The sequence below is a fragment of the Pelobates fuscus genome, chromosome 5 (assembly GCF_036172605.1).
Source record: "Pelobates fuscus isolate aPelFus1 chromosome 5, aPelFus1.pri, whole genome shotgun sequence".
Taxonomy (NCBI): domain Eukaryota; kingdom Metazoa; phylum Chordata; class Amphibia; order Anura; family Pelobatidae; genus Pelobates; species Pelobates fuscus.
Window position 1 is genome coordinate 216,668,414 of NC_086321.1, and position 13,715 is coordinate 216,682,128.

Consider the following 13,715-nt stretch of genomic DNA (forward strand, 5'->3'; position numbering starts at 1 on the left):
AAGGTTACATCATTTCAACTGGTTGAATACAAATGGACCCTCAAAATTTCTAAAGTGGCCAGTTCCCAAGGACTGAAAGGCTTTATACAAAATGTAATTCAGCCAGATACATCCAAAGCAGTTTATCCCCCCCCCCCCCCCCCCCAACCCAGGTTGATGCTTTTGACAAGGCACTAGAAGGAATACTATCCCAGAGAGACAAAAAACAGGACTGCCTATACTATGTGGAATTTTACTCTCAAAAGCCAATGCCAGTGCCTCTTAAGGGTTCGTCATTGCCAATTACCACTGTATTCTGGAGTATCTACAGTAAGCTAAACGATTAACTCTTCGTCACACCAGGTGGGCCCTCTACTTCTCCAGATTTCACCTACAAATAATGTATTAGCTAGGGTAGTTAACAAAAAAAAAAGTCTCCTTATCTCAGATGAATGAGGAACTCATCTTGCCACCTCATCGGTTCCTTGCTACTCAAATTTCTCTGTTGGATTGTATCCACCAGTTAATTACTAAACTGCCTGTAGTTACACCATCTCTAGTTTCCAGATAGGTATTAGGGTACCACAGTTCTTGAGTCTATGCACCACCTCCTTACTGGCAGGCCAGGGTGGTGTCACGAGAATCCAAAAGAGCATACGCCATTACTTTTGGTGGCCTATCCTCTCTCAAGACACTACAGAATACGTTCAATTGCGTAAGATCCAAGCCATCAAATAACAAAACTTCAGCCTTTGTCTTCTCCCTCAAATCCAAGGCCAGATGTGGTGATTGATTTCACTGTGGACCGGCCTACCTACACAAGCACAACAGCATCTTGGTAGTCACAGGTAGATTCACAAATATAGTTCATTTTATTCCTACCATTGGGCTTGCTACTGCATCTAAAAGAGCCACTATATTCCTTCAAGAAATCGGTCATCTCCAGATAATACCTTGTGCCATTGCTACAGACAGAGGTAACTAGTTCACGTCACGCTTCTGGACTCATCCCATGGTTCAACGCTATCTATCATCAGCCTATCACCTACAAACCAACGTCCAAACAGAATGCACTAACTTATTCCTAGAGCAGTACCTCTGGTGCTACACCACTTACTTACAAGACAACTTGTTCTCTGAAAAAAATTCATATTACAACCACATACACCACTCTAGTGAACTCAACACTTTTTACACTACTTACAGTTACAATTTAGTTGCTCTTCCAGACCAACCAGTTTACTCATCTGTACCCAATGTGGCACAGTCACAATACAATGGCAGAGACAACAGCTATGACAGACATTTGCTGCAGCTCAACAGTGGTACAAGGAACATGCAGACAAAAGACGTTCTCCAGGACCTTCCTATGTACCTGGTGATTATGTCTGGCTGTTAACAAAGTCACCAAGGTTATGGGTCCTACAGTTGTTGGGTTGGACATTTCCGCTACATACTGTTTACACCTATATACGGTTTACACCTCCCGCTACATACGGTTTACACCTCTTAAAATTCTGGACCCCAGAGAACCAGTGGACACGACTGAGGAGCACATCATGGACAGTGAAGCATCCAAAAAGGCGCTGAAACACAGGGCTTAATTTATGGACATCACTTGAACTCCACCTACAAGTAAGTACTGTTCATGTGACCCTATTGGCCTAAAGAGCCCACAGCAGTTGACTGGTTGATTTACAGCTTGATGTTACTTGCTACTGTTTTTGTTCTTACCTCATCCCAATGGTTGTCTCCTTTTACATATTCCTGACTCTGCTACTTCGCTGCCATCCCTGACCTACAGACCTCCTGACTACCCCTTTGTCTTGCCACTTGTTTTAGTGTCACTTTTTTTTGTTTTATAACAAAGCCCTGTGTCACTCTAGATTAGGGATAGGCAACCTTCGGCACTCCAGATGTTTTGGACTATATCTCCCAGAATGCTCTTACACCCATAATGCTGGCAAAGCATCATGGGAGGTGTAGTCCAAAACATCTGGAGTGTCACATGTTGCCTATGCCTGCTCTAGACCTTTCATATCCCTGTTTCCACCCCTAGCCCTGCCCTGTGGGTCGTGTTAGAAAGGTGAGCTGCTCCACCACTTCACACAATTAGACCCGGGATTATTTACTAAGGAATTCAAAAATTGAATTTCAAATTTAAAGGGAAAATGTAGTCTAGAAAATCTCTGTTTAGGGATTTTAAGTTTCCTTATAGTTATGTGTTCCCTGTTGACCCTTCTTTGCGCAGTAAAAGTTAAATTAAGATAAATCAATTTGTTTCCAGTGCAAAGACAGAACCAGTTTGTGCTTCTATAGGTCTTTATCCCATTGTTGAAGTAAAATATTTAAAATACATAGTTGCAATACAATAAAGGTTTTATGAATGTAAAAAAAAAAAAAAAAAAATGCAAACAAATTAGTCAACTTACTGTTCTGGGTTCAAAGGTGTACAGCGCTCTAAACACTTTAACTTGCCCTGTGGGGGAAAACAAAAATAGCAGAGGTTTAAAAAAAAAATGGATTAGTGAAAAAAAGTTCTGAAAAAATGGTTAGAATTTTAGCTATAGGCACGAATTGTCAAAAAGAATTCGGGAGCTGAACACAAATTTACCTATTAGGGTGGCTGTCACGGCTAGAGCTAGCTTGATGAAATCTTTATTAACTACTCATTAATTCCAACTCACTCAAAATATATCACAAAGTAGGTCAACTGCAAGGTGGGCAAAAGGTGGAGCTTCCTCTTTCAAGTTTTGTTCACTAGCATCTTGTCACTCATACCGAGAATCGGTCTATAATATAGTGCTGTCACGCAGGATGCTTCTTAGACCTTAGTGTTGTAATCTTGTGTACGTGGTAATATGGGTGAATAAAACTCCAGGAGAAAAAGAAAGATAGCAGCATCTGAGAGGAATAACTTCCCTCAGCATGAAATATTACATACATACAGCATTGTTTGTACCTAGACAGAGTTAAATTTTAGTCTATTGAAAGTAAATTACCAAGCACTTGTTTGAAAAAAAAAAAAAAAAAAAAAAAAATTATATATATATATATATATATATATATATATATATATATATATATATATATATATATATATATATATATATATATATATATATATATACACATATACACATACACACACACACACACACATATATATATACACACACACACAAACTTTTGGGGTGAAAACAGGAACTGCTACAGATGTAGCATATTGAGGTTACAGGAGGCTTATGCAAAATATGATCAGATTTCGTAACTAAAATCCAATCATTTTACTTAACTGTCTTACATGCACACACACAAAAAAAATTAAGAATAAAAAAGGACTTTTTCCGTTCTGCTGCTAAATAAAAAAATAAATAAAATAAAAGTATCACTGTTGCTCAATATAGAAATAAAAAAATAAAACGGGTTTGTCTTTTTTTTTTTAATTCCTGTAAGTTAGGGGAAGGATAGGGCAGTGTCTATAACCACCAAATATTTAAGACACACATGCTCACTGTGAGTAACACACATGTGGTTGTCCCTTCAGGGACGATGAAAAAGTTAGGATTTACATTTTTTATTTAAACTCAGGAACAGTGGGAGAGATTAAGACACCTTTGTTTCTATATAAGTGAGTGCCCAAGGGAATAAATCATTTTCTACCCTCAATCCCATAGAATTTACATTCCAACAAATGTGCTTTCGGTCAGGATTTTGCTAAGGAATGAAGGACTAACAGCTATCCTCTTTCTGAGTTTGTCTCCCCAACTACATACTCAAGCATTGCTCAGATTATATAGGAGACTTTTTCACTAAACAGTGGAAAACCAAATTGGGAAATAAAAACAAAACAGAAAAAAAAAATCCAACCCATCTTTATTCACAGCTTAGAATCTTGATTTATGGTAGAAATCTTGCAATTTAGTTTTTTGTTTACAACTATTTGCTGCTTAATGAATAGGCTCCACAAGATGAAAACAATACAGTTTTTGTACAAAATACCAATGTATGTTGGGAATAAAAAAAAAAAAAAAAAGAAGAAGAAAAGGATGTAATGCAATACAATGTATAGAATTGTTTTGCAACACAATACTCTTACTTGTTAAATTAACAACTACATAAGTGCAATAACCAGTGAATGTTGCAATGGAATAATTTATCTGGCAATTGATGGATTATGGGAACCACAGGTATAATAAGTATATGAATGTTACTACTGTTTCCAATGATAATTTTTATGTCACCTAAGAAATGTAAATTATGAATTTTCTGCAGAATTCCCTCATACACAGTTTCTGTTTTGCTTCTATTTTTCTAATGATAATTTGCCCAGATTATTTTATACAATTCTTCATTTCTGGAAAATTGAACACTGTTAGATGTGATTAAAAAATAAAATTAAAAACAAACAAACAAACATGGATAATATGTACCGGGCCTAAACTTGAGAAATTAAAAAATTACAACTTTTTTTAAAATGACACATTGAAAATTGACTCATGGCACCAGGATGATCTGTGAAAAATACGGACATGGTTATTCGCTAAAGTGAGAGAATTGTGACTGCTATGAAGCAGGATTAATGACACCAGGCTTTTGCAGAGCTGCAGGTGTTAGGTGCTGATCTTGATGCATGGCACACTGTGCATGGAAAGTTGCACAGTTGCATTAGCTAGCCCAGAACACTTGTTCCAGGCTGGCTAATGACGCCCAAAGGGAATAAAATCCACAAACACAGCTTTAAAGTGAATAGCTGCACAAACAGACTCCAGGCACCATGAAAATAATAAAGTATTTAACCAGGAAAGGTACATTCAGATTACTCTGGTTTCCAAGTACGTCCTGGGGATGTTACCTTACCCCAACATCCAGGGGTTGTTACCAACATCTCAAACCCTAGAAACTTTTGGAAAGTCATAAATAAACTACAAACTCCCCCAAACTCCCTCCTGGCATACAAAGTGTAAAGATATCCTGAAATATAATGGAGGGTACCCCTAAAATATATAAATACTGTTCTAATAGGAAGACTCTGAAACAGGACACCACAATATACGGTGACTAAAAAAAACCTTTTATTTTATTTTATTTGAATAGAATAAAATGTATACATACATGCATCAGTCAATTACGTGGAAAGCAATATAGCATGAATCTACTGAAGTGGTCATGGTTCTTGGAGTAGCCCTTTAAACAGGATTTGAAATTGACATTTTCTCCAATTTTGGATGGCAATGAGAATGCCTGAGAATGTAGGAGGGCATGTTTTCAACAGGAGCTTGGTCTATCATTGGTGTCTAAAGTTCACAGGCTAGTGTAGACATTTGCTTTCACATTAGCCAAGCTAAAGCAGGGGACTGAGCTTAGGTTACCATAATCAATTAAATGAGCTGTATTGTTATGTATCATTCCCTAGAGTGCCCCTTTAAGGATTAATTTGGGCATTGTACAGCTTTTATAGTAAAGGGAAAATTATCTGTAAACATCAGGTCGCAATAACAGGGTGACCCTGAAGCTTCCATTTCATTAGATGCTCATTGTCCTTACACATGGTGATTGAAGATGAGGCATCTCTGACTCATCAAGTTTAATGGAAAAAAAAAAAAAAAAATACTGTGTCCAGTTTTTTCAGTGTTTTCAAGCACAGCACAAAGAAAACCACAATTTATTTTTTTTTGCTCAGCATTTAAGCTATGTCACAAGACAGCCGACAGAGTATGTCATTACGCCATCAAATTTATATTAAGAGACGCCTTGAGCACTAAGATTGTGATATCACTACTGTAGCAATAACTGGAAACCGGAAAAGTTTTGAAACATCTTTCCTGCCTTTAGAGTTACACTCCACCCAGCAAATCTTAATTCACTACTTATTTGCAGCCAGCTTAGTAATGTTAAAGTGTCTGTCACCTTCTGGTGTCTATGCATATTATGTTAAGAACACAATGGGGACATATCCACTTGGTGTGTGGTGGCCACGGGCTGCAGTAGAAGGGAGTTATACTTAGCTCAGGGGGGCCCTGAGGGACGGGGATACCTAATAACCCTATAGTGCCAGGAAAACTAGTTGTTTATAGTGCTCCTTTAAGCTCAGCCACTATAAAGTGGCTACACTAAACAACTCAAAATATTAAATTTGGAATGCTTGTTAAAATGGTATGTCATCATGGGGGCAATTTTATTTATTAGGGTGCCATGTTCTTCAAAGGCCCAGAAAATCACTGTTAATTTTACAAGTCGAAAAGGACCTCTAATTAAATATATAACATAATTATAATAAAACAATATAAAGGCTTACATACAGGGATATAATTTCTTATTAGTGGGGTAATAGATGTTTGATCCATGGAGATATCTGACTGCCATTTGGGGGTCAAGAAGGAATTTTTTCCTAGTTTGTTGCAAAATTGGAAGTGTTTCAGACTGGGTTTTTTTGCCTTCTTTTGGATCAACAGCTCTAAATAGATTCACTAGTCATGATTGTTAAAATGTCCACTATATCTAGGATTTCAATTAATTTTTAGAAGTTATAAAACTAATACTGCAAGGAGTGAATTATGGGTTTAAAACTAAAACTTTGCAAAATTTGACATTCTAAGATTACAATTTTTATAGTAGTCCAGTGGCGGATCCAGGGGGGGGGGCAATGGGGCAATTGCCCCCCCCGAGATTCCCCCTGCCGGCTAATGCAGGGCTGGCATTGCCCAAGTGCCAGCCCTGCAATGTGCCTGCGGACCGGGGAGGGAGATCTCTGATCTCCCTCCCCGGTCCGCAGGCACGGTGCTGACAGCCGGCAGGGGAGGGAGTGAGAGAGGACCCGGGAGCTCTTACCTGCAGCTCCTCCGGGTCCTCCTCTCGCGAGATTTGGAGCGTTGCCGCGGTAACCACGGCAACGCTCCAAATCTCGCGAGAGTGAACTCTAGCCCTGGAGCTGGGCTAGAGTTCACCTCACCACCACCGGACCACCAGGGAATCCCACTGGACCACCAGGGAACGAAATATGTCCCCCCTCCTCATCAATAAAGGTAAGGAGGGAGGGGGGACATAAATATATTAAGTTTAATTTAATTAAATTAAAAAAAAAAAAAAGCCTCCTTACACACTGCCCCATACACACACTACCACAGAAACACTGCCCCCCATACACACACTACACACACTGCCCCCTATACACACACTACACACACTGCCCCCCATACACACACTACACACACTGCCCCCCATACACACACTACACACACTGCCCCCCATACACACACTACACACACTGCCCCCCATACACACACTACACACACTGCCCCCCATACACACACTACACACACTGCCCCCCATACACACACTACACACACTGCCCCCCATACACACACTACAAACACTGCCCCCTATACACACTACAAACACTGCCCCCCATACACACACTACAAACACTGCCCCCCATACACACACTACAAACACTGCCCCCCATACACACACTACAAACACTGCCCCCCATACACACACTACAAACACTGCCCCCCATACACACACTACACACACTGCCCCCATACACACACTACAAACACTGCCCCCCATACACACACTACAAACACTGCCCCCCATACACACACTACAAACACTGCCCCCCATACACACACTACAAACACTGCCCCCCATACACACACTACACACACTGCCCCCCATACACACACTACACACACTGCCCCCCATACACACACTACAAACACTGGCCCCCCATACACACACTACAAACACTGCCCCCTATACACACACTACAAACACTGCCCCCCATACACACACTACACACACTACACACACTGCCCCCTATACACACACTACAAACACTGCCCCCCATACACACACTACAAACACTGCCCCCCATACACACACTACACACACTGCCCCCTATACACACACTACAAACACTGCCCCCATACACACACTACAAACACTGCCCCCATACACACACTACAAACACTGCCCCCCATACACACACTCCCCCATGCACACTACACACACTGCCCCCTATACACACTACACACACTGCCCCCTATACACACTACACACACTGCCCCCTATACACACACTACACACACTGCCCCCCATACACACACTACAAACACTGCCCCCATGCACACACTACACACACTGCCCCCATACACACACTGCCCCACAAACACACACTGCCCCACAAACACACACTACACACACAGCCCCACAAACACTGCCCCACAAACACTGCCCCACAAACACTGCCCCACAAACACTGCCCCACAAACACTGCCCCACAAACACTGCCCCACAAACACTGCCCCACAAACACTGCCCCACAAACACTGCCCCACAAACACTGCCCCACAAACACTGCCCCACAAACACTGCCCCACAAACACTGCCCCCATACACTGCCCCCATACACTGCCCCCATACACTGCCCCCATACACTGCCCCCATACACTGCCCCCATACACTGCCCCCATACACTGCCCCCATACACTGCCCCCATACACTGCCCCCATACACACACTGCACACACCGCCCCCCAAACACTGCCCCCATACACACACTACACACACTGCCCCACAAACACTGCCCTCATACACACACTGTCCCACAAACACTGCCCCCATACACACACTACACACACTGCCCCACAAACACTGCCCCCATACACACACCGCCCCAAACACACACACACTGCAACTCTCACACACACTGCCACCCTCACACACACACACACTGCCGCTCTCTCTCACACACCCACTGCCCCACACATACACTGCCCCCTAACACACACACTGCAACCCTGACATACACACTGCAACCCTGACATACACTGCCGCCCTCACGCACTTGCACACACACTTCACCGCTCACACACACACACACTGCACCTTTCACACACACTTCACCCCTAACACATACCACTGCTCCTATGCCCAATATCCCAGCAGACCCCAGGTAAGTTATCAAACTGTTCTTAAACGGTTTGACTACTTACTCTGGGATGGGATCCTGGCACTACTGGCGCCATAACTACTACACTGAGCTGTAGTTGTTATTGTGCCTGGATTATTTCTTTAAATAATCTACAAGTGCCCCTCCCGAGATCAGGTTCTGGATCCGCCACTGTAGTAGTCACAGAATCCAAAACCGCTTAACAAAAGTATGTACTTGTAAAAAGTATATCCCCCAGGCGTTTCAACAAAAAGCATTTTGACACTTTTCATTTAAGCATTATGTCACAAACCTAAATCAAAATATACATTTATTTTTCCACACGTGTTTTTTTTAAACTGAAATTCAGACCATTCGCGTCTTAATACTGTTAAAAAAAAAAAAAAAAACACATTTGCATTCTGCTACGGTCTTCGAGTTTAATGATACCCCACATGTATACATGTTCATAATCCTGCCCCTAATCCCAACTCAAAGGGATTCCCTCTGCTGATGTCAGTGCTTTCGTCAGCAGTGGGGTTTCCCAGCTAACACAGATTTCAGCAGAAAACGTCTCTTACCTGTTTGCTGGCTGCACTGGTCCCTGCTCCCAGGAATATGTTAAAGGGACATTATATGCACCCAGACCACTTCAGCATCCCTGTCCCTTTTATTCCTGCAATGCAGGTCTCAGACTGCCTCTAGTGGCGGTCAACCAGACAAAGCATTAAAGCAATGCTTCACACTAGGGGAGCGGGAGGGGGCTAATGCATTAGCAGTGCAAACGGAGGGTGGCAGAGGAGCCGAAGCACCGAACCAGCTCCATTCGCTGGAATCAAATGAGTAAACAAAGGGTTTTTTAACCCTTGCAGTGCTGTATTCCTAAACATTAAAGCATTCCTTTAAGAAAGAGCTAGGCATGAGAACCGCAAGTTCGAAGCCTGTCTGGAAGGAGGAGGACAGGCATTGGAGTCAATACCTGCCTGGGAGAAGTTGGACAAGCAGTGATTGCTACCTGCCTGGAAGGAGCAGATGGACCTCCTTTACTGGACATGTAGTTTGACTCCTTTCTGGGGTGCCAGAACCAGATCCCTGGTGGCGTTTCCTCATATCCATCAAATATCAATTTTAGACTATACCAGGCAGAACATGAAAAGTGATATGCAGCAGAAATTATGCTGGAGGAGGAAATTGGTTAAAGAGACACTATAGGCACACAGACCACTTCAGCTTATTGAAGTGGTCTGGGTGCAATGTCCCATCACCCATAACCCTGCAAAGGTAATTATTGCAGTTTTATTAGAAACTGCAATAATTACCTTTATGGGGTAACTCCACCTCTAATGGCTGTAGACAGCCACTAGAGGGACTTGGGATCGTTAGGCTACTTTTGGTCACTTAACTGACACTGGATGTCCTCACACTATGCATGAGGACTTCCAGCATCACTGGAATCCCCAAGCATTGAATAATGCCTTCCTATGGGGAAATCCTAATGTGAGCGAGGCCATTGTCGCGCATGCTCATTAGGTCTTCCCTGCTGACGGACGTCGGCAGAGGAGAGAAGGTGGACCCAAACCAGTGCCGACCCAGGTAAGCGACACAAAAAGTTGTTAAAGGGGGGGAGGGAGAAGTATAGTTTCCCTTTAAAGGGAAAACTATAAAGGGAAGTATAGTTTACCTTTAATAGCTTTAGCACTACCTTCTAAAATGGCATTAATTTGTCATATTAGTCAAGTAATATAAATGCAAAATAAAGAAATATTGCAGTTTCTTGTAATACCTTATTTTATTGGTCTTACAGAGATTTGAAGTGACACTACTCTTAACCCTGCAAGTGTAATTATTGCAGTTTTTTTTTATAAACTGCAATAATTACCTTGCAGGGTTAACTCCACCTCTAGTGGCTGTCTACTAGACAGCCACTAGAGGTCACTTCCTGACACATAGTACAGATCTGTGCTAGAGCGTCGCTGGACGTCCTCACGCTGTGTGAGGACCTCCAGCGTCGCTCATTTCCTCATAGGAAAGCATTGAAAATCTTTTTCAATGCTTTCCTATGGGGAGTATTAATGCGCATTAGGTCTCCTCGGCCTGTGGACGGGATCAGTCTCGCCCACCGGCCGACGGAGACAGTAGGAGGAGTGGCGCGGAGGAGGAGACAGCGACGAGAGACATCGTCGCTGCCTCAGGTAAGTTACTGAAGGGGTTTTCAACCCTTCAGTAACCGGGGATTGTAGGGTGGGAGGGAGAGCGTACCTCCAGTGCCAGGAAAACGGATTGTTTTCCTGGCACTATAGTGTTATTAGGTCCCCCCCCCCCCCCCCCACTCATGGCCCCCCTCCCGCCAGGCTCTAGGGGGAGGAAGGGGTTAAAGGTTTGCCTTTCTCCAGTGCCGGGCTCCCTCGGCGATGGGGACTCTCCTCCCTCTTTCGCCGCATGCACGGCAAGAGCTGCTTGCGCAGCCAGTCCATAGGAAAGCTTTCTCAATGCTTTCCTATGGACGCTGGCCTCTTATCACAGTGAGAAGCGCCTCTAGCGGCTGTCAATGTGACAGCCACTAGAGGCTGGATTAACCCATATGTAAACATTGCAGTTTCTCTGAAACTGCTATGTTTACAGCAGGCAGGGTTAACCCTAGATGGACCTGGCACCCAGACCACTTCATTAAGCTGAAGTGGTCAGGTGCCTATAGTGGTCCTTTGAACTGTTCCTTCCTGTTTGGGGAGGGGAGGGGAGGGTGCTTGGTCATTTTCATATGAAATTATTTTATAGTGAAAAATCTTTGGAGCTATTAATGCTGTATGTATAAAAAAAAAAAAAAAAAAGGAAAAGAAATACCATTTTGTTGGAAATTTAATATTTAACCTAAATGTAATTGATGTTTATAAATAGATGTTAATTAACACAAGCAAATTCTAATAAATCAGAATAACACATGAAATTAACTATTTGTAAAGCAATGTTGAGGCTATGCATCTAATAAAACAGTACAGATGTAACACTGTGTAGGTGTGTGTGTGTAATCCAGTTTGGGATGGGCAGATGAAAAAGACATTAACCACTTGCTCACCAACTCCATCTGAAACGTAACGCCCCAACATGCACTACTATTAAATGAATGACTTGTAATAAAGAAAATTGTATGATGTCCTACATATATGGTGAAACCGTAACAGGGGTTCTGTGCTTTGAGTCTTGGTACGTGCATACCTTTTCAGCAGGGTTAAAAGGGTTACTGTAAAACATTCTAATCTTGGATCCTGTGAATACATTGTCAGTCGTGTGTAAAAAGTCATGAGTAGGTAAAACATGTCTCGTGTTACAACTCCCATCATTATGTTCTATCTGCCATCGCCGTGATCAGCATAGCATCCAAGCCTGCACTGTGTATCCCATGTAAGACCCTAAACACCTATCAAGCTGCATTCAGCAACCGCACATTTAGGGGGGGGGGGAAACAACTTATTTTTATATAAATTCCAGAACTATTTCCTAGCCTAGAAACGTTAATAATTCAGAGGACTACGTCTCTCCAATGAGAAAGAGAAAAAAAAAACCCTTTCTGATTTACCCCCATACTTGCGGTGCAGTGAGTGACGCTTCCTCTTGCACCATGTGTATGTAGTGCAGTTTGTGTTTACTGATCTCTGTTAAAGAACCAGAAATTCAGTATATGCAGAACGTCTTAACATTATTTTTGCAAGTATTGGTCAACATAGCCCCTAGCAGGGCGGCTAGCGTGATCTACCTGCACATTTCAATAGATGCACTGCATTGACAGGGGGTGGGGGAGGACAGGCCTCTCCTTTACCTGGCTTCACTGGTTTGGGTGGTGGCTTAGACATGGTTCCCCTGCTTTCTCTCCAAGCTTGCGATCCGGGTCACAGAGTGTGGGCAGTTCTACAAACAGTGCATCCAGTGCTCCCCCGTATATTAAATGACAACGAACAGCCCTCTTGATGAGTAAGAAGTTAGGGGAGCTAGTCTGATCAGGTTCCTGCCCTGTAAATGAGGAAGTGAATGAAGTAAAGGAGGAGTTCTGGTGTCACCACCCCACTCCACGCAAGCACAGGCAGGGCTGGAGCTAGCATTGCTTAGCTCAAGTCACCCAGTGGACATGTTTCTTCAGGGCAGACAGTCAGACATGAACATCTTGTTACCTATCAGTTATGGCATTTGGGCTTTCTTAGCGTTGTTTACTGTAGGAATAATGTGGAATGGGTAATAAGTAGGCAGCAAACTCAATTAAGTTTGACTTGTCAGTTGTAGTCTGTAATTTTTGTACATCATGACATAAGGTAGCTGCTGCCACTAAAATGCTGGCTGGAGTTCATAGGAGTTGCATTTAACCACTTAAGGACACATGACATGTGTGACATGTCATAATTCCCTTTTATTCCAGAAGTTTGGTCCTTAAGGGGTTAAAAAAAAGAGATGTATCGTTAGCTTTTTGTTTTTACCTGTTCTGATATAACAATACAGGAACTGCAGGTGGGATTATTCACTTATCTCTAGTTTTTAGCAAATTCAATCCAAATTGCAAAATTGCTGGTTCTCCACCTTAGCTATAAGCATTGCTTGGAACCAGTTTTGCAATCTAGATTTAATGTGCCTGAAAACTACATTTTAGTGAATAACTGTTAATAGTCTAGTAAATCCTTAGTGGGTGAGGCGTTGCTTTTGTGATTGAGGCCGTTTTGACACTTTTGCTGTGTTTGTTCTACAGTAATTTAACATTTTCACCCATAAATAAATTTATATAGTGCCATCAGACTCCATAGCGCTGAAAACTGCAATGC

The 13,715-nt window shown here is 42.4% G+C and overlaps 1 protein-coding gene across 1 annotated transcript in view; it reads right to left on the reverse strand.

Annotated features, from left to right (window-relative positions):
* The window catches only part of OSTF1 (osteoclast stimulating factor 1), a 42,550-nt gene extending 29,596 nt beyond the window's left edge, over positions 1-12,954 (reverse strand). Inside the window, exons 1-2 of the mRNA XM_063457192.1 lie at positions 12,728-12,954; positions 2,412-2,458 (exon numbers count right to left, since the gene is read on the reverse strand). Of these exons, the coding sequence (XP_063313262.1) occupies positions 2,412-2,458; positions 12,728-12,761 (81 nt within the window). The 5' untranslated portion in view covers positions 12,762-12,954. The remainder of the gene's footprint in view (positions 1-2,411; positions 2,459-12,727) is intronic.
* Positions 12,955-13,715: the final 761 nt, after the last annotated feature.